Raw genomic sequence first — 22596 nt, forward strand, 5'->3', positions numbered from 1 at the left:
TATTGCTGGTGAGAACCTGGAGGTTAATAAGCAGCTTGTTGGGGGTACTGGAGGTTTTCTTCACATGTGTTTGATGCACTGCTGTGTTTTAATGTGAAGATGGCTTCAGTCTGAGTGCATGCTTTGTGGTTGGCTGAGAGAGAGCAGCATGAGTAAGTCATGTATCTGATACATGCATTGTTGGAGTGAAATGGCACATTATGCCCTGTTTCTTGGTTGTGGCCTTCTAAAAACATGTATTAAAGGATGGTCAGTCTCTTCCTATACCTCATGATGGGGATTGACACTTACACGTTAGCACTATGTGTCTAAATCTTGTGGCTTACTCCACTCACGTGGCTAATCTACAGCTTTATCTTCTCTGAAACTCCTCATTCGGTAAAAATCTGCTCAGACTGTCCAGCCGCATGACTGTGGATGAGAGTGCTGCTGGGAATTTAGTCGAGATCTCAAGAAGTGCCCTTTTATTGGTGCATACATCTTCTTAATCTAATAATTTATGAATAGTTTAGGGATATCAGGCAACTCTGTCATATCTGGGAAGCTTACGCTGTTTTTTCAGATTGGAAAACAAACTTAATTTGCCCTAAAAGCTCTGCAGGATTGACCAAAACAGAAAGAACATCTCATCAGCTGCATGAAGGCTGTCTTTAAAAAATGCAAAAAAGTTGACTGAGACACTGCATTTATCAAAAAAAAAAATCCCATTAAAATCAGTGCAGAAGCTTCTTACACATTATTTGAAGTGACATTCATGAGCCCTGCAGACATCCAGTCTTACATCTGCACTCTGCCGTCTGTGTGTGCAGAGGGCAGACATCCCAGGCCCTTAAGTTTTAGATTCGGAGCTCTGATGTCAGCCCCACTGCTACTCTGAGCCTGACAGCTCAGTGCACTGACAAAGATTTCATTTTGTTGCCTGAAGCGCAGGCAGTTTGAGGGTTACATGCAGCACAGCGGCAGCCATTTCTAAGACATATGCCAACATGTCTGAGATACGGTGCACTGACAGTCCTCCCCAGGAAAATGTAATAAGAGGTTGATATTCTAGTCCTTGAAAACAGGACATGTGTGCATGTTTGTAGCCAAACATGGCGACCGTGCAGCAGAAGCGTCTTGTGTCAACGTAATGTTGTATATCGGGCGATACATTCATATGATTAATTAGCATATTATTGTCCTCTGGAAATCTGCAGTTCCCCTGTGTAGCCTCTAGGGGCTGGCTCCAAGTGCAAGTCTTTTTTTGTTAAACTATCAAACCTTACAGCAGACATAAACATGTTTACAGTAGGGCTGGGCAATAAACCGGAAATATATCATTTAAATATATTTGGTCTCTTTACTCATTTCTGTATTGTGTGCCTCCTCATCTCCTCAGTCCTCCTGCTTGTACCTTGAGAAAGGAGGAGGTGGTATGAGTGAGGATGGACAGGTGTATCTTAAGTTACGTATAAAAGAGAGAGGACACGTGTGATTTGAAGTAACTGGACACTGATATGTTGTGCTCAGGCATCATAAAAGACATTCCTCCTCACTTCCAGGTGAGGAGGTGACATGCTTTTTCTCTTTTTTTGCAACATTAAAGTTTTTCTGCAGAGTGTGTGTATATAGATTTTTAGTATTCATCTCATTCTCACCCACACCAATAGATTTAAAGTTGCTCTTTAGGGAAGTGTGGTGCTGCACTTTTGGGTCGTCTTTACAGATTTCTTTTATCACAGCCTCAGGCTAGACGCCTAATCAAGATGAGTGAAGGTAAAGGACAAGAAGAGTGTCTGCTGACTCGTATGTGTGTATTTAAACTGATCAGGTGGTCCGTCCATATTTCCTTATCACTACAGTTAGTGTAAGTCCGGGAGAGGAATGAAATATAATGTGTACACACGTCCACAACCTTCAACACCAACCGTCGGTGGTGTTAGCACACTAGGTGGAGGCCTGTAGATGCATAAATTATGAATGCATATTATTTCAGTTTTTTTTTTCACAGGTTCAGTACTGCTATTGCCCAACAGCGGCGACAGCAGGCAGGAGTTTTTAATTATAACGTAGTTAGAGCTAGGCTAAGTTCACCTGTCATATCCAGCGCTCGTCTGATGACGGAGGAGGAGGCTGAGGGTAACGTCGCTAAAGCGGTTTTATTGTTTCTATTCTGTAGAAAAATGAAAAAAGATTACATGAGTCGTCTCGATGTCAAAAGGATTTTCTCCCAGAATGACAGCTGACGGTTTGATAACAGTATCTGCATTTTAATGAGTCCCCTAGATAGTGTGTACTGAGATGCACAGCCCCAAACGCAGATTCTTCCAAAACATTAGAAATCATTTCAAAATAAAATGTGTTATTCTCAGTTAGTTTTAAAAGAAAATCATGTATATTATAATAAATATTATATTTATATTTAGGCAAATTAGGCAATATTAACATGACAAACTTCTGTTTCTTTCTTTGCTCTTTGTTGTCACACACATACATATCCTTTTTGTAGCTTCTTCTTTTTTTAGCATATGTATGTTGGGGCTTTTGCTACAGGTTTTAGTTTATAGGACAAAAGATTGAGATGCACAGCAGGAGCATGTAATAACCAGCACACAGGCCTTGTTTCGCTGGTGGCTCTTTTCTTTCCACAAACTTAGACATTTTTAAATGTTTTCTGTTGTTTGTTGTTTGCATATTATGGTGGAAACAGTCTAAAGTAGAGGAGCTGTAGTGATTGATGTGAGCGGATGTGTCTCTACAAGCAGATCGAGTCCACGCTGCCCTCCCTGCAAAAACATGAGGTGCTCCGTCGGCCTCCTTTTCAGAGGGATGGTGTTCTGGCAAAGGTTGCTGTACCGGCGACCCTACGTGTTTTTGCAAAGATGATGAAACATGAGATCAGTTCCTGTAAAAACCCCCAAAAGAGTCAGGCGACTATAGAAGAGGAGAAATCAGGGCATATACGAGAGACTGTAGGCTGTACAAAGAATGACTGACAGAGACCCCTAGGCACAAGGGATTGGGGGGGATGTGTATCCTCAAAAACAAAAGGATGCCCGAAAAAGGAAATTGTATGGCAATCAGACGTAGACGCCTCAAGGACCCATGTGAAATCCACACAGCTGAAAATAATCCAAACAGGAGGCGGCGGTACAGCTGGGGAAACAGTACAGAGATGATATGGACAAATAGAGACATTTCACCAAACTCACATTCAGACTTCAGACGCTGTTTTTCCACATCTCTGTCATCAGACTGTGTTTGTGTGTGTGTGTGTGTCGGTGAGAAATGATGCATACACTTACCACCACTAACATGCATCATGTTCAGCGAGACAATTTAAAATCTCAGTCTCAGTAAACATGTGACCAAAGATAGTTTGTTCCCTACAGTCATGTGACAGAAATTCAAATGGTATTTGGCTGACTTGGCTTATGTAGGTGATGTGAAGAGGGGATTGATAAACTGGTTTGTAGAGGTTTTCTTTTCCTTTTAAATGATTTATGACTTGCACATGAAGACAAGTCTACTTTTAGCCATAATTCTGCCGTTTCCAGAGATGTGCAGGACTTTATATAGCAATGAAAAATGAGCCCACAGTGACAGAAAATGTAACGACAACAAGAAAAATGTGGAGTTCAGAGGGTTAATCCGTTGAAATGACACGTGTGTCAGCATGTAGATGTTTATGTTGTGCCAGTCAACACCTATTTACTCCCTAAACAGATAAGCATGAGCATAAACTGAAAGATGTTCCAGCTGTTCAGAGGTGAAGTAAAGAGAGCAGCTGTCTGTTGATCAGAGAGTTTAAGCTCATCCATTTTTTTATGCTTCTCCGGGAACATCTCAAAGTGCCAAAAACAAGTGTTGCTCCATTTTTAATTTAATTTAATTGGGTAGGTTAATCTAAACATTTATTAATTTACTCAGATAAGCCTCAGTGATCACAGCATCTGGTGTCAGGCCCAATCTTATTTGTCAGGTTTCAATCAGGAAAAAGGGAGTAAAATGGGAAAATAAATCGCTGCAGATTATTATTGATCCTGTGCTCATGTTGGGGATAATTTACAGGTAATTAATGCATGCATGTCTCCTGCTTTTGATGTGGATCCTCCTCACTGTTCATAACGAGCCTCATTAATGTGTTATTTTCTGGCTGTTTAAACGTCTCAAATAGAAAAACTCAGCTTTCATTGAGGACATCAGAACTCATGTAGGAGCCAGGTGTGAACAGGATCTTAATCGCATTCTCCTTGTTTGACATCTGTACTGTGTGTAAACATACTGTCAGTCAATAATGCATTTTCCTCTCTGGCTACGAGGATTACCTGGTCTTTGATCCGCCATGAAATGCTTTTCTTTACATCCCTTTTCAATGTTCTACATTCATAAACTATTCCTTCCCAAGTCTCACTTCTCGACGCCGTTCTGGCTCAGAGGGGATGAGCCCTACACACAGAATAGCTAATACAGCTACCACAGGCTCAGGAAGAGAGGAGTTATACCAGAATCCCTGTCTTGTCATTTCTCACAGGCTTAGTCTCGCTTTTATCTTTTGATGTACACTGTATCCTGATGTAATGCAGCATTCATGTCTCTTTATCCACTGCGCACCTCAGCTGACTCAGCAATAGAACATTTTTCAGTGAAATTATCTTGTAGCCGCAGAAAAATAGATCTGGAGCAGCCTTGAAAATCTGGCCTCAGGGTCGGACACTCCATCTCCCAGAGCCATAGTGAATTACTATATATTTGTGTTGGAGATAAAATGAATTGTTTGTGTTTAATCTGCAAGTGACATTTCCATATATGAAAGCTCTTTGCAACTTTTATCAGGATAAAATAATTTATATTCTCTTGACATAACAGCAGTTCTGTGTGATTGTCGAACAGACTTTTAAGCTATAATAATCTGTTAAGCATTCAACACCATGTCCAAAGTGAATAGAATCATTGTGATGAAAGATTAAAAGACATGGGTCCTTTGTCATAGCTTTTGTTTGCCCACTGAGAAGAAGTTTAAAGAGTCTAAACCCTTGTTTATTGCGACACCGGTGGCCGTTAGGTGAACTGCAGTACCCTGACACTCGCACTTGAGTGTCATGTAGCTCAGTTACAGCCAGCTAGCTAATTGTCCCTGCCTTTTGTTAAAGGCTACATGTCTGCTTTGTTTTTTTTTTGTTATTGGTTAAAATCCACATCATTGGACATAATACATATATTGATCTGTAGATTATTAGCTAGCAAAGCAGCATGTCAAGCTAGTGATAACATTATCAAGCAAACTAGGCTTAGCCTGCTAGCTGCAACCTCACTAAATGCATCAGGTCTTGATTACCTTTTAATGGCTGTTAATGTAATTTGTCATTGGGGAAACTAAGAATTGATAATTTTCACGTTCGTTTTAATTTTTGCAGAAAAAAAATTTGCAGAGATCCTCCACAGCGACATCAGCTCACTGCTTGAATAAAACAGGATCGGTCTTCATGTTATAACCTGTTCCACCTTTTGCAATAAAAAACTTTAATTATTGCACGTAGATCAACTCAAGATAAATATATAAACCCTTCAGCTGAATGTAAATGTGGATACTTGAATGGAAAAAAAGTACAAGCAAGAAGGCAAATAACAGTCATATTTACTGCAAGATTTACACTCAGTGTAATAAAATGCTCATTTGGAATAGTTGTAAATGTCATTTTTTATAATTTATTGTAACTCCAAACAAAAATAATTTCTACAAAAAATATTCAAATAAAGTCATATAATATTGATACGTGGATCATATCTTTTCTCTCTCTTTTTAGACTTCTGATTAGTTAAATTCTGCTTCCTGAATACTGTGTGAAGATTAAATCTCGCTAAGTGTGGCAACAATCACTCATTCCTATAACAACCATAATAGTGACTATTTTTTTAAATAATTCATAACCCCCTGGATATTATATAATATGTATAATCTCAGCGACTGCTAGTGGGCACGTTAGATACAATGACTGAAGATATAATAAAAAAAAATGCAGCAGAAGTAGAATAGATGTAAAATCAAGTCTCATCTTTAGAGAATAAATGAAACCTGGTTAATATACTAAGTAGGCCTCAGCAGCAGGGTCAAACAAGCACCTCACCTCCCGACCTGTCCGTCACGTCATGTCTCGTCCTCGCACTGAGTCTGACGCACACGGTGGCCGTCAGTCAAACGGAGGTGAGATCCTCAACTCAACGAAGAAGAAATGAAAAGAAAAGGTCCTCGTGGTTACAACAGCCATTCCCTTTGAAGTGAAACAGTGGTGATTTTAAGTGTTTATGCTTTTTGGTTTGATGCACATTGCTCCAGCTCAGGAATAAAGGGAACAGTGGTTGGTATGATATTTTTTTTTTTTTTTTTTTTTCTCCCCCCTTTGACTGCATCTCTTCTTTCTGAGGTCGCTTCTCTTTTTTTGTTCCTCTCTCAGTTTGTCCTTCTCACACCTGAGCACACTGTCGGTACCATAACAGTCCTGTGAGGTGTGTGTGTGTGTGTGTTTGAGAGGAGAATGAGGGTACGTAGTGTTCTGTGAGTGTGTGTGTGCACTTTTAAGAGTGCTGCAGTGTGCGGGTCCATGACTGGGATGGCCCTTCCCCACTCGGGGTCACCCTTTGCATCACAAACACACAAACACACACACACACATGCACGCATATGGACACACACACACGCATAAAGACACACTCCTTGGTCTGAGGGGGGTTTGCGTGGCTCAGTGGGGCGTTAACGTTGCCAGCAGGTAGCTTAGCAGAGTGCAGAGCAGCAGGGTGGCCGTGGAAAGGTGCGGCGAAGAAGCGCCGTTGCAGTCCTTGCCCGCCTCACAGCGGGACTGTTGGCACAGAACCCCCTTAAACTCTGGAGGACAGATGCACTTCTGGTTCTGGTAACACGTTCCTCCGTTCTGGCACAGGAGCATCTCCTCGTCGCAAATGTTAGCTGCGAACAGAGACGAGGCAGAAAGAGCAGCAGGGGGAGAAGTGGTGGAAAGGATGGAGAGTGAAGGAAGTGCAGAGGTAAGGAGAATAGAAGAGAGGAGTTAGGAATAAAGAGTGTGCAGCAAAGTGACAGAATGACAGGTTGCGAAAGGATAGTGGGGGAGTAAAGAGCACAAAGGAAAGATGTATGGCGAAGAGAAAGACAGGTGTGGGAAGATAAGGAGGGGCAATGTTAGAGAAAAGCATGATAGGAAACAGATACAGGAGGAGAAGAATTCAGGGCAGAAAGAACAAAGTAGAAGAGAGAGCAGGAGGAAGGAAAGAAGCAAGATAAATTCTCTGGTCTTTGCCTCAGGGACTACAACAGGTAACACCTGCCTTTTTTTGTGTTTGCAGCCCTTTTCTTTGTCTGGTTTTCTTGAGACTGCACTTTCTCAGGGTCAAATCAGAACTGTTGTTTCAAGCCCGGTTAGAAAATGCACTGCACGTGTAGTAATTAAGTAATGATTGGAATAACAGCCAGCATCATTAAAACACTATAAAAGATATTGGAAAAAGCACAGAGTAGCTGCACTGCACCGGATACTTGACCTAAAAATGTTCTGTGAGAAAACAGGACCGGGCCTCCATGACAAGAAATAATTAAGCGTGCTAACATTTTTTATTACACCACAGATAATTGGCTCTGTTGCAGCGGAGTATTTGGAATAAGATGTCAAATCTAAAACAAACTGTGCTGCTGTTTATGTCCCACACCCGCAGTCAAAACGTATGCATGCATGCCTGTTTTTAATGCATGTAGGTGGGGAGGATGCTTCCTGACTTGATGGTAGATGGCAGAGGAAGGCGATTTCCTGTAATGGGGTTACGGTGTGACAGGGTCATCAATTAAAGGAGCAGCTGATGCTGCTAACGAGCTACATGATCTATTCCCCCGTGAGTAAAGAAAACATTGGGAGCTATACAAGCTAAGTGGATGGTGCGCTAGCAAAGGTCCTGGAAAGGCTGCAACACTTCTTCAACCCGCCAAAAGTTGGTGTGTGTGTGTGTGTGTGTGTGTGTGTACACTTACAGTAACAGCCTTGTTTCCAGTAGAATCCTGGCAGACAGTCGTCACATTTGGCCCCCGTGGCGCCATCTTTACACTGGCAAAAGCCTGTGCCGTTACACCGGTCATGAACAGAGCCCATCTGGTTGCAGTTACACTCTGTAGGAAGAATGGAAGAGGAGAGAGGAGGAGAGGGAGAGTTTAATTTATAGTTGAATCGAGTTGAGCAAAAAATAAATAAATATGTAAAAGTGGCACATTTGTATTCAGTGCACAGAACTGTGGGTAATATTCAGCCTCTTCAGAGATACAGCGCTGTGCATGTAAGGTGAAGAGCTTTCCAGCCAGATGTAGCTCTCTGCTTTGCCCACTACAAGGCAAACCTTAAAACTTAAAACATGCAGTATGGCAGATTTTCACTCGGGGGTTTGGGGTTCGAGCCCCCCCCTGACACCACGAGCTGTTTTGTTCTTGCCTGTGGTTAAATTTCATTTTTAATCAAGGCTGAAAAATATTGGGTTGGATTGTATTGAAATGTTGGAACTACATACAACTATCAGATTTACCTCTGTGCTGTTCACCTCATCATCACATGACGTTTTTAACAATTAATTATTACACTAAAATGAATCTATTTATAGAAACTGACTGATATTCAGATCAGTGCTAGCTGGTGGCAGATCAGAGATGGTGTATTGTCAGTTGGTTATTGATGGACTGCCTCTCTTATGATTTGCTGTAAACCCCCAGCCACATCAGTAAATTTACAAAAATATGATCATTAAATGTTCATAAACAAGCACAAGGCTGAATTAAAAGCAGTGCTGTTCCTGTGTCTGTGGGTCCTGTGTGGTAATATGTGTGGGAATGTGTTTTTAAAACGTGTGCACGGATGCATTTTTGCATTTTGGACTCTTCCTCTGGTGCTGCCTGTGTGAACTGATTTCTGTTGCCAGTGTGCTGGCAGATAAGCTAATGGGGGCCTTATTTGTGCTGACTCCAAGGCCTGGCCCTGTGTGTGTGCCCCGACCGCGGCGAGTTTACCCTCCAACCCCCTGCCGTCCACCTACAGATGGATCCAAATCAACACCAGATTTTAGCTCCACAGATATGCAAACAGAGTGACCTCTTATCTTATTAGGACATGCCCTTAATAAGGCTGAGTCTAAAAAAAGAGTGACTACTCTGAATACAGCATATCACTGTAAAGATGTGTAGTTACTATGTAGACTAAAAATATTAGAGTTTTCATTGTTTTCCTCTGTATTTTGAATATTGACGTTGGGCTTGAAGGGCGCCTGAGGGTGTTCACATCAGTAATGTAGGAATTCTTTAATTCATACCGGAGTCCACCCACCTTCAGCCGAGCAGCGGCCCTAAACACTCATTAAGTTTTGATGACCCAACAACAGGAACTCAGCCGTGTCAGGCATACAAGTATGTTATTGCATCTGCTTAAGACCAGAGGCCTTATTTATATAGTCATAGACTTACAATAAATTTTAAAAGCTCTGGACCAAATCATCTCCACCCCCCTAGATGGAAAGCTTCTTTGATGAAGACAATAATTTGAATATCTGGTTAAATTCTCCGAGTGTTTGTTTTTAGCCTAGCATGGACCTCTTTATGCGCTTTAGCTTTTTCAAGCTCTGCTTACAGTGCTTTTGCCCAAACTCATTGCTGCCACCACACACTCCTAAGCTGTGTGTTTGGCTTTATTTGTCAACCCACTTTATAGCCCAAAGAATAATACATGGCGCGCCTCAGACTCCTCCACCATCAGCATGATGTTGTCTTCCAAAGAACTGTTGTTTTTTTTTTTTGGTCCATGGCTATTCCTGACCGAACGCATGTGTGTGCTGGCATTATACTGTGTAAGGGGAAATCGCAAAGCAGGTGCCATCAGGTTGTGGTGATTCCAGATTTATAGATCACAGGTGTGTGAGTAACAAATGAGGAACCTTGGAACCTATTTAGACATTTTTTTTACTCTCAGTATCTTTTGCAAGCACAACTTTGGGAATGATGTTGCCACAAAAAAGTAATATACACCAAGTAAACAAAAATATTTTCTCCTTTGTTAATATAGAATGTCAATTAAAACAGAAGATCGTGTTGAATTACTTTCTTTCACCAATGGTTGGAGGGCCTGTTTTCTCCAGTGCTCCTCTGAGGTAGATGTAAACACACTTGGCTACTGTCTGACAGCACGTTAATCTGATAATGATTGTCTCTTTTCAAATCCTGTGTGCTTGCACCACCTTAATGTGCTCATTTTCATTTCTAAAAACATATTGGCTTGAATTTAAAAGCGACTAAAGACACACACACACACACACACACACACACACACACTCCCACTGTCTCCCAGCAGACTGACCGATGCAGACGTTCTCATCATCCAGTTCGGCAGAGGCGTTGCGGAAGTATCCCAGTCTGCAGTGCTGGCAGTTCTGGCCCCTGGTGTTGTGCTTGCAGCTGACGCATGTGACAATGTTCAGGTAGTCGATGTAGCTGCAGCGGTTGGAGTGGCCGTAGCACTCACAGTCTTAAAAGAAAAACAAAAAACAGATATTTTGCAAAATTTTGTTAAATTTAAATGCAGAAAAACTGGGTAATAAAGAAAGTATTCCACATTCTGACAGGATTATTGGATGAGAGTAGGAAGTGATGAATGATGTGTCTGAAAGTTTCACATTGAGATGTCAGCGAACAAACAGATGACCCCGTGTGTGTTTTATGACTTTGCTTTCTCAGTCTGTATCGGTTCAATAAAGACGGACCACTCCCTCTCCATTACTACACTCACAGGTTTGCTGAGTCTGCTTCACTGTGCTGCACTGATTACTGATGGGAATTCCACCATCCTCTGTGAGTGTGTGTGTGTGTACATGTTTGCTTGTGTGCAGACGTGTGAGTACAGGCATGTTAATTGGGACTGGGAATTTAATTGTATTACCAGATGAGTAAACTACAGAATCATGACAAGGGAATTTGAGGTGAGCGATACAGTTAATGTGTCGTCCGGAGAGAAGACAGCTTCTCTCCTACAGCCTCTCGTGATAGTTTGACACTTTGGTGCCTGCAATTACAATTACCCCCAGTTACTGCACCTGACCCAAAATTTGAAAGGACTTTACTGATTCCAGATTATTTATTTTTTTGTAAAACCATCATAAATTAGGATTAGTGGCCTTAGCTGTGATTGTGTTGTTCCTATAAGTTGGAGGTCTTTGTATTGAGGTCATAGTGCCTAAGAAAATGTTGCCGGGGTGTAAAAATGCTAACTTTCTCACAGTGTCGTCTTTTTTTTTTTTTCGTTAATTAACCTCCTACCCTAATACTGTAAAATTGGATCTATTTTCCAGTGTGTCTCTCTCCGCAGTTTTGCATTCTCTTTCATAAAGTGCTGCACAATTAGAGCTCTTAATTAAAATTTCTCTTTGTAATTCATGAACTGTCGGTGAGGACTTTTATTCTACATGCTTCATAAATTAAGTCTAAAACAATTACCCTAAAACAAAACGATGCTGCTCAGAGTCCGTTAGTGTACTTGTTATTTTTTCTTTTTTCCCCACGGAGAGAGAAATGAAAGGCCGGTATCACCTACAGTAGGATGTACTTTATGCAGCGAGAGGTGCAGAGATGTCTCTCCATGATTATCTTGGCTAAGGCTGGTACCTAATTAAGGTTTTATTAAGCTTTAGAAGTTGGCTGCAATAGTGTGCTGCAAGGCATCACTGTCCTCTAAAGAGGCGTTTACCAGGCATGTTTATGCAAATACACATTTAAATGCACATTAAAAAGTCGGAGTTTAGCTGTTTAATCAGCCGTCACATTATTATTTTATTATTGTTTGGTTGATGATGCCAGCTGAAATATTAATGAGCTGGTTTAAAGGAAGCCGGCGAGAGGAGCACCGTAAAGTGCCTCTCTCAGCACTGAGGGAACCGCGCAAGCAGTGGGGGAAGAACTGCCTAATTAAATATAAATGGCCAATTACTCCGCAGACTAGAGAAGCAATGGGACATTGTTCAGCAAATTAACGTTACGAGTCAAGATGCTGCTTTATTGTGAATTGTTAACGGTTATATTGGGAGACAGAGAGAGGAGTGTCTGCCTGAAAGAATCTGTGAGGTTGGAGGAGTAATTGTACGTTTTGCTAACAAGCATCGTTTCTAAAATCAATAAACATAAAAGTCGGTGCAGGTAATGTGTATTTAGAGAGTCTTACCTTGATCATGCACACAAAGCAAACACAACCATGAGGGAGATGCAAAGAGAAAGAGAAATGGAGGAAGAAAAAAAAACACTGGCAGGAATTCTTCCACAGGTTTCCCTCCACAGCATCCACAGACCTCTGATCTGAACCACACACTCTAAAGCATTTAATCCAGCCCCAGCCTCCTGTTTGCTTCTTCACACCATGTGCTGCATGTGTTGGTCTCTTACCTTTGAAATCATCGTATATGATCCCAAACAACTGTTTGGCCTGCGGCTCTCCTGATATCAAGAGGTTCAGAAGCCCTTAAGGGATGAAGGAATCTTTGTTTAAGATTTGTCTCCATCATAATATTCAGTGCTCTACCGTCATCCGTAGCTCCACACCATCACACAGCTGCAGCAGGTTATTGCTTAGAGGTCAGTGTCTGCACTACAGAGGGATTCCCACTAGAGTCTACTTTAAAGAAGGGGGTTGCTTTGTTCTATAAAGCCGACAAAATCATCACCTAAGTGCAGCGCTTCTTAACTGGTTGGACACAAGATTTTATTGCTGATACTGCACTATAGTTCTCAAGCTAAATTTGATTTGATGGAATGCTTTAATGACTTGGAACTGAGCTTTCACAATAACAGACTTTCTGCCAAACAAAAATTTGGAAATAAAATAAAGATATTGCTCAAATTCATCTTGTTTATTGAGCATTTGCCCTGAATTTATGTCTAACAAATAGGGAACAGCACAATGATGTCAATGATGATACTTAGCCTCATCCTGATCCTTTGTGCAACCAGTTATGAATGACTGTGATTACTCTACACATCTTATCTCTACCTTTCTTTTTCCCCTTTTCTCGCTCCTCTTTGTCGTCATCCTCTCTCCCAAAAGTGATCCCATGACCGCCTCCTCCTCCTCCCCACTTATGGTGGACATGGTGCGCTACAAACGAGCAACAACTCAAGAATCAGTCCGTATCGATGCAGCACGGATTATTTCACTAAGCTAGAGGCAGCAGAGACAAGTCAGTAATAATAAATAATTCCAAAAATATAACAGTAGAAGAGGGTGTTTAAAATAAAAAAAAGTTATTATCATTCACAGAATCAACGCTGTGTATGTCAGGAGCATCTTCAGTGCCTCAGTCATCCTCTCCTCCTCCTGTATTTCCTGCTTTCTGTGTCTTCTTCTCTTGCTTTCAGCATCTCTCTTTGTCTTAGATAAAAATGTGGCACTACTGTTGGTAACAGATTAAGATTTAGCCTCATGGCTCCTGTTGACTGACAGGCTATCATGCAGTTGAAGAGATAAATTTAGATCCATTTCTCACTGCAGCTGCCAAGTTTAACTCGCAGTGAAACTTTATCTGCCGCAGTGCTGTTTATATCTACTGTACATCTACAATATCTCTCTTTTCAGCCATTCCGGTTTCTTGTTCCTCCTCTCAGTGAGCAGAGATTTTTGTTTTTGTGGTCATGAGTCTCATGTCAGTGACCCTCAATCCTGTGGTCCACTGCAACACCAAAAATTTTGATGACTTAAGATGCACAAAAAAACAAAAAGTCCAAAATGTGCTTTAAGTTTCTGTCCCTGTAAAGATAAACCTAAATGTTCAAATGTTTGACTGTTTGGTTTACATCAGGGAGCTTCACATCTGTGCTCTTGTTTGGATTAAACTAAAAAATCTTAAAGGAGTCAGGTATGAACAGATGCCAAAATCTGAGCCACATGCTTCAGACTTATGGAGCACCGTCTGTTTCTGTTCTTACAGTCCAGCTATGATCAGTGCTTCAGCTAACAGAGCTGGGCTATTGTGGTTTTAAACACATACAGGCACATTTCTGCTCTTTATAGTGGCCCAGATTAATACTTGGAAGTATCACATTTAGCACAAGTGCATATTTCAGTATGTAAATTAATTAAAAAGTAAGCCACCACCGGCGGATACCTTTTCTATCGTGCCCGTGATGAGAGGTTGTTTGGTGGCCATGATGAGCCTCGTGAACGTGTCCGACAGACCTGTGGGGGTCTGAAACAACCGTCATCATTAAAATTTGAATGCTATGTTGAGATGAATGTCTGCTCAACCCGACACGTCCTCACAAAAAAAAACGCCACAGTTGATCAATAATGCATCCGCCGGATACGACATATGATTACATTTATGCTAAAGGAACACATGATCTTACTGCCTGACGTCATCAGAACATACACTCAACAAAAATATAAACGCAACACTTTTGTTTTTGCTCCCATGTTTCATGAGATGGACTTGAAGATCTAAACTTCATTCCAGATACACAATATTACCATTCCTCTCAAACATTGTTCACAAATCTGTCTAAATGTGTGATAGTGAGCACTTCTGCTTTGCTGAGATAATCCATCCCACCTCACAGGTGTGCCACATCAAGATGCTGATCTGACATCATGATTAGTGCACAGGTGTACCTTAAACTGCCCACAATAAAAGGCCACCCTGAAATGTGCATTTTGTTTCTGCTTTATTGGCGGTCTGGGGACTCAGAACCAGTCAGTATCTGGTGTGACCACCATTTGCCTCATGCAGTGCAACACATCTTCTTCGCATAGAGTGTATCAGATTGTCTATTGTGGCCTGTGGAATGTTGGTCCACTCCTCTTCAATGGCTGTGCGAAGTTGCTGGATATTAGTGGGAACTGGTGCACGCTGTCATATACGCCGGTCAAGTCATGTCCGGTGAGTATGCTGGCCATGCAAGAACTGGGACATTTTCAGCTTCCAAGAATTGTGTACAGATCCTTGCAACATGTGGCCGTGCATTATCTTGCTGAAACATGAGGTGATGTTCATGGATGTATGGCACAACAATGGGCCTCAGGATCTCATCACGGTATCTCTGTGCATTCAAAATGCCATCAATAAAGTGCACCTGTGTTCTTCGTCCATAACAGATGCCTGCCCATACCATGACCCCACCACCACCATGGGCCACTCGATCCACAACATTGACATCAGCAAAGCGCTCACCCACACGACGCCACACACGCTGTCTGCCATCTGCCCTGAACAATGTAAACCGAGATTCATCCGTGAAGAGAACACCTCTCCAACGTGCTAGACGCCATCGAATGTGAGCATTTGCCCACTCAAGTCTGTTACGGCGACGATCTGGAGTCAGGTTAAGACCCCGATGAGGACAACGAGCATGCAGTTGAGCTTCCCTGAGACGGTTTCTGACAGTTTGTGCAGAAATTGTTTGGTTATGCAAACCAATTGTTTCAGCAGCTGTCTGAGTGGCTGGTCTCAGACGATCTCGGAGGTGAACCTGCTGGATGTGGAGGTCCTGGGCTGGTGTGGTTACTCGTGGTCTGCGGTTGTGAGGCCGGTTGGATGTACTGCCATATTCTCTGAAACGCCTTTGGAGACGGCTTATGGTGGAGAAATGAACATTCAATGCACGAGCAACAGATCTGGTTGACATTCCTGCTGTCAGCATGCCAATTGCACGCTCCCTCAATGCTTGTGGCATCTGTGGCATTTTGCTGTGAGACAAAACTGCACATTTCAGGGTGGCCTTTTATTGTGGGCAGTTTGAGGTACACCTGTGCACTAATCATGATGTCAGATCAGCATCTTGATGTGGCACACCTGTGAGGTGGGATGGATTATCTCAGCAAAGCAGAAGTGCTCACTATCACACATTTAGACAGATTTGTGAACAATGTTTGAGAGGAATGGTAATATTGTGTATCTGGAATGAAGTTTAGATCTTCAAGTCCATCTCATGAAACATGGGAGCAAAAACAAAAGTGTTGCGTTTATATTTTTGTTGAGTGTACATACAGCTGCAGAAGTCACAGTAAGAAGGAAGGCTGGTGATAGTTTTGGCTACTGTTTGGACGAGTCCCCACCCCCATAAACATGTAGAGGTGCGGCTCGGAAATATGTTGCGTTTTCTTGGTGAGGACGGGCCGGCTCAACATCACTACCACGACATCTACCTCTCCTGTCTGTGTGCCCATTGTCCCCGTGGCCATGTGCGTGTCCCTCATGCGCGTGGGAGACTGACACAATAACGGTCATCAACATCAGCAGCAAACATTTTTAGGGAATGTCTGTAAAGCTATTAAAGCACTGCTACCCATTGATACCTGTCCTTTCAGCCTCCCTTTCCTGCCCATGTCCAGATGGGGCTGTGTGGCTGTGAGACCCGTGTGCATGTCCTTCAAATGTGTGAGAGACTGAAAGACCACAATTATCATGAATATATCGCTGCTTCCTGCTGCAGCTGAATATACATATTTGCTGAGCTACCTCTCCTCTCAGCTGTTCTGTCTGCCTCTCCATGCCCAGATGGCGTTCCGTGGCCATGACTCTCATGTTCAGCATACCTGTGGTGACCTAAAAAAAACCCCACAGTTGCATTTACAAGCAAACTTGTATTTATTGTTGTGTTTCTGCTTTGTTTTGGTGTCTACCGGTCACTGTGTGCTCAGCCTCCCCGTGTCCTGATGAAGCTTTGTGGCCATGGGACACATGTATGTGTTCCACAGGCTTGTGATGGCCTAGCAAAAAAAACAGGAAATGTAGTTTTCTTCTCACACTTTAACCTGTGCTGAAAGTTAATCCAAGTATGACTACAGATACCTGTCGCCGTGTGCTTGTCATGACCATGCTCAGATGAAGTTTGGTGGCCATGATGTGACTCATGTACGTGCACATCAGACCTGTGGTGGCCTGACAATAGAATCATCATTGTTCAGATGTTGTAGTTGTGCTGTCTCCAGTATTTATGGGTCCATTTTTATATTCTACCTTGTAACAGTTGATCACAGTATATTTCTATTGCTATAGCAACACAATGTGCCTGCCACTACAAACGGATACCTGCTGCTGTGTGCTTGTCATGTCCGTGCTCAGATGAAGCATGGTGTCCATGACCATGAGACTCATGTGTGTGCACTGCAGGCTGGTGGTGGCCTGACAATCCACAACAAGCAAACATGAAGATATTGTTTTTCCTTTTGTTTTCATTCTAACTAGATTAAAGTCGAGTGTATTCTATTGCTACCACTACAGACTGATACCTGTTGCTGTGTGGCCATTATGTCCATGTTCAGATGAAACTTTGTGGCCATGAGATTGATGTACATGCACCTCTGACGTGTGGTGGCCTGACAAACGGCAGCCATTATTACACAACAGGCAAACATAAGGAGCTATTACATGTAGATTTGTACTTTTTCATTGTGTTTTTTTTTTTTTTTTTTTTTTTTTTTTTTTATTCTGACCTCTAACCTGGCTAAGTTAAGCATATTTCTATTGCTACAGTTACACTACAGGATGTCACTACCACTACAAACAGATACCTGTGTGCCCAGAATGCCCGTGCTCAGATGCAACTTGGTGGCCATGACCATGAGACTCATGTACCTGCACCTCAGACTTGTGGTGGCCTGACAAACAGCAGTTACATCATCACATTACAAGCAAACATGTACATAAGTCGATCTACTGTATTGCCTCAGTTACTCTACAGGATGGTGCTACCACTACAAACGTACTTGTTGCTGTGTGCTCATCATGTCCGTGCTCAGATGAAACTTTGTGGCCATGGGTCTCATGTACATTCACTTTCTCATGGCCTGCATTAGCATCCATTATTACACAACAAGCAAACATAGATATTATTTTACTTTATTCAGTATGTAGCCGTTTTTAAAACTTCTAACTAGCACATGTCTATTGCTGCAGTTACACAGCATGATGTCACTACCACTATGAAGAGATACCTGTTGCAGTGTGGTCATCGTGCCCGTGCTCAGATGCAACTTGGTGGCCATGACCATGAGACTCATGTACCTGCACATTAGACCTGTGGTGGCCTGACAAACAGCAGTTGTCATTGCACAACAAAGAAGCATATAGATATTCTTTTAGTTTATTCAGTTTTTCATTCTAACTTGATTAAAGTTGAGCATATTTCTGCTACAGCTACACTACAGAATGTCTCTACCACTACGAGCAGATACCTGCTGCTGTGTGCCCATCATGCCCGTGCTCAGATGCAACTTGGTGGCCATGACCATGAGACTCATGTATGTGCACATTAGACTTGTGGTGACCTGACAAACAGCAGTAATCATTACATACAAGCCAACATGTACAGAAGTCGATCTACTGCATTGCCTCAGTTACTCTACAGGATGTTGCTACCACTACAAACATACTTGTTGCTGTGTGCTCATCATGTCCGTGCTCAGATGAAACTTTGTGGCCATGGGTCTCATGTACATTCACTTTATCATGGCCTGCATTAACACAATAAGATAATAATAGGGGACAATTTTTGCATTATAACGTGCTTATTTAGTTTATAAACTGCATCATTCTATTGCTAGTTACACTATATTTCTTTATATCTTTATATTAGGATTTCACTACCACTACAGACAGATACCTGTTGCTGTGTGCCCATCATGCCCATGCTGGGATGGAGTTTGGTGGCCATGACCATGAGATTCATGTACATGCGCCTCAGACTTGTGGTGGCCTGACAAACAGCAGTTGATATTACTTTTTTCTTGTTTTGTTTACTACAGGATATCACTAACACTACATTTAGTTTACCTCTCACTGCATGCCCGTCATGCCCGTGCCCAGATGAAGTTTGGTGGCCATGAGTCCCATGTGAGTGGACCTCAGACATGTGGTGGCCTGACAAATCACAGTTGTCATAAGATTATGTGTGGTTTTTTTTATATTTAGTAGTCCGTTTTTGTACTTCTACTATCTTGTGCTTTTTTAGTTTATCTGCTGCACCTTTCTTTTGCTGCAATTACACTGCAGGATGTCGCTACCACTACTAACAGATACCTGTTGCTGTGTGTGCATGGGGCCCGTGCTCAGATGCAGTCTGGTGGCCATGAGTCTCCTGTGAGTGCACCTGGTGGCCTGACAAACAGCGGTCGTAATTACTTCTTTTCCTGTTGATCCACTGCAGATTTCTATTGCTAAGGTTACATTACAGGATGTTGCTACCACTACAGTAAATACCTGTCGCAGTGTGCCCATCATGGCCATGCTCAGATGAAGTCTGGTGCCCATGACCATGACCATGACCATGCAAGTGCACCTCAGACTTATGGTGGCCTGATAAAATACAGATGTTACGTACATAGCATTATAATTAGCAGTCCATTGTATTTGCTGCATATTTCTACTGCTGAAGTTCCACTACAGAATATTGCTACCACTACAATAGAATACCTGTCTCTGTGTGTTCATCATGATGATCATTAGATGAGATTGTGTGGCCATGAGTCTCATGTGTGTGTTCCTCGGTTTTGTGGTGTCCTGATGAAGCAGAGTTGTCATTAAGACACCAAGCAAACATATTGTGTTCCTGCCTTTCAAAGGTTTCTTTATAGAATCACTGCTAGATATATTAAGAGTTGCTACCATTACTACTCCTAAACAGATACCTGGCTCTGCATGTGCATCATGGCCATGTCCAGATGAAGTCTGGTGGCCATGAGATCCTTGTATGTGTTCCTCAGGCATATGGTGGCCTCATAAACACAACAAGCAAACATAGATTGCGATTTAACTTTAGTGGATATCTACAGGATAGTGGTTCCACTACAAACGGATACCTGTCCCTGTCTCCTCATTGTGTCCGTGCTCTGATGATGGTTTGTGGGCATGGGTCTCATGTGCATGTGGCTGAGGCATGTGGTGGCCTGACAAACATTAAGCAACAAAAGGTTAGATGTAGTTTGTGCATCTTTCAGGTTTATAATGATCCATTTTCTAGAGTTAATCTGCTGCATATTTCAGTCACTACACATAAATATACCACAGATCAGATACCTGCCCCTGCATGCCCGTCATGCCCATGTTGAGATGAGGGTTTGTGGTTGTGTACGTCCTCCTCCACCTTCTGAAGGCCTGACAAGTAATAATTGTAATCATAGTACAATAAGCATGGACATAGAGTTTGAGGTATTTCTCCTTTTTTTAGGGCTCTACTATAAATGGAAATTTTCTCTTATACATCTAATGTATTCTACCGGGCTTTGCTGCCAATGCAAATATATACCTGTTGCCGTATGCTCATTGTGTCCATGCCCAGATGAGACTGTGTGGCCATGAACTTCATGTGCATGTTCTGCAGACGTGTGGTGACCTGATGAATCACAGCCATCATCACTAATAGAATTGTATTTATTGTTTGTAACCAGTTTTACTTATAAAATGGATACCTGTCCCTGTATGCTCAGATGAGTGACCAGAGTAGTTATTATAATAAGTAAAAATACTTAATAATATTGCAATTTTACTTGTTTTCTGATACTTTGTTAGGGACATATTATGTTTTATCTCTTTATATTGATACAAACGGATACCTGTTCCTGCATGCACATCCTGTCCGTGACTGGATGAAGTTTGGTGACCATGAGCTCCATGTACGTTCACCTCAGACCTGTGTTGGCCTGACAAACAGCACTTGTCATTAATACAAAGCGCAAGCGTCTACATCTTGCTGTATTTTTTCTATTATTTGTGTTTCAGCAGCTTATTTCTTTATTTTGTGATACCTGGCCCTGTATGCTCATCATGCTTGTGCTCAGAAGAGAGTTTGTGGCCATGAGTCTCCTCAGCCTTGTGCTGGCCTGATAAAAATACAGTTCTGTTGCAATATTTTTGCACACATTACACAACAGGCTCTAATATTATAAAGCTGGCTGGCACTACATACAACACCCTGTTCCTGTATGCTCACCATGCCCATGCTCAGATGGCGGTTTGTGGCCATGTGTTGCATGTTCCTCAGACTTGTGGGAGACTGACACATCATGGCATAAACATAACAAGAAAGAGAAAAATCTCTGTGTGGGTTATCTTCTAAAATAATTCCACTTGTACTTAAGCATGACAATATACCTGTCCCAGCTGTGTTTGCTGTATGCTCGTGCTCGCCGTGTCCAGAAGATGGTTTGTGGCCATGAGCCTCGTGTACATGCTCCTCTGACTTGTGGAGGGCTTACACAAAAAAGAAAATTTGATAAATATTGATATTTAACGCATCTCAAATGAACTCTAATAGGCTTTTTTTCAAGCTATGATAACGACACCCCTTCATCTCAGTATTTGTTTCATTCTGCTCCTCCTGTCTTTCCTTCTCATGCTCAGATGAGCTTGTAGTTGTATGACTAAGAGGAGCTGAAAACCACATAATAAGCAAATTTGCATTTTCTTACTGTTTCCTGCTGCACAGCTCTATCAGTATACCTACTGAAAATCAATCAGATCCACCTCTACATACACAATGTCTAGTCTTAGTAAAAACCAGCCACTAAGGGCCGCATGTCCTGCCTCACAGCAGCAACAAAACTACACAGGAAACTCACATTTCCTGCATCTTTTATTGTGAAATTATTATATCAAAGTAGGGTTTATCCGTGTACCTTCTCTGTTATGGGGATCTGCATGCCTGTCATCCCCATGACCAGGTGAGGTTGTTGTCTTGTGGCCGTGAGTCTCATGTCCTTGTCCCTCAAACATGTGGGAAACTGTCACACCACAGCAGTCATCAACAAAGCCAGCAGGGGCAAATCCAAGGGAAAGAAACCCAAACACTAAAACTACAGGAGTATTCAACTATTGTGTATATAGATACCTTTTCTTTCTGCATGCTCCTCGTGCCCAGATACAGCTGGAGGTCTGTGCCCATGGGTCTGATGTGCATGCTCCTCAGACTTGTGGGAGACTGAAACACCACATTTTTTTATCAGCCTAACACACAACTATACCTTTCCTCTCCATTTTACTGTCTTTGTGTTCTGCCTTCTTACTTTCCTCGCCGTGCTCAGATGCCATCTTATGACCATGTGAGTGTCCCTCAGACGTGTGCGGGTCTGACACACCACAATCATTATTAACAAGTGTACATTTAGACACTAGTTTTAGTCACATTACAAGCTAAAGATGTGATACCTTTCCTTTCAACATGGCTCTCTCTATGCTCCTCCTCCTTTTTCTCTCCGTGCACAGATGAGGTTGTTTGGTGGCCGTGAATCTCATGTGCATGTCCTTGAGACTTGTGTGGGTCTGAAAAACCACAAATGTTTAATACTTCCAAAGTTTTGTAGATCTAAATGCATCGCTCCACATAAAAGAGATACTTGTGTGCTCCCCGTGTTTGGATAGGGAAGAGACTTTATAAGAAAAAAACTAAATTTAAGTTCATCTTTTGACCTACTACAGCCACTACATACCAATAATACCTTTGCTGTCTGCTTTGTGCTCCTCTGTCTTCTCCCCATGTTCGTGTAAAGTTGTGGTTTTGTGGCCATGAGCATCGTGAATGTGTTCATCAGACTTGTGGGCGCCTGACACGCC

General features: G+C 42.1%; 1 protein-coding gene across 3 annotated transcripts in view; it reads right to left on the reverse strand.

The window, feature by feature from the left end:
* Positions 1-5779: 5779 nt before the first annotated feature.
* The window catches only part of ntng2b (netrin g2b), a 56334-nt gene continuing 39517 nt past the window's right edge, over positions 5780-22596 (reverse strand). For 2 of the 3 annotated variants that reach the window (XM_028417849.1, XM_028417846.1), the window contains exons 6-8: positions 10371-10538; positions 8015-8149; positions 6640-6943 (exon numbers count right to left, since the gene is read on the reverse strand). In XM_028417849.1, coding sequence (XP_028273650.1) covers positions 6720-6943; positions 8015-8149; positions 10371-10538 — 527 coding nt within the window. In that variant the 3' untranslated portion in view covers positions 6640-6719. Of the gene's footprint in view, positions 6252-6639; positions 6944-8014; positions 8150-10370; positions 10539-22596 lie in introns of those variants that run through there. The other variant, XM_028417850.1, reaches the window with a different exon arrangement.

Source organism: Parambassis ranga, chromosome 12 (genome assembly GCF_900634625.1).
Source record: "Parambassis ranga chromosome 12, fParRan2.1, whole genome shotgun sequence".
In the NCBI taxonomy this organism is placed as follows: domain Eukaryota; kingdom Metazoa; phylum Chordata; class Actinopteri; family Ambassidae; genus Parambassis; species Parambassis ranga.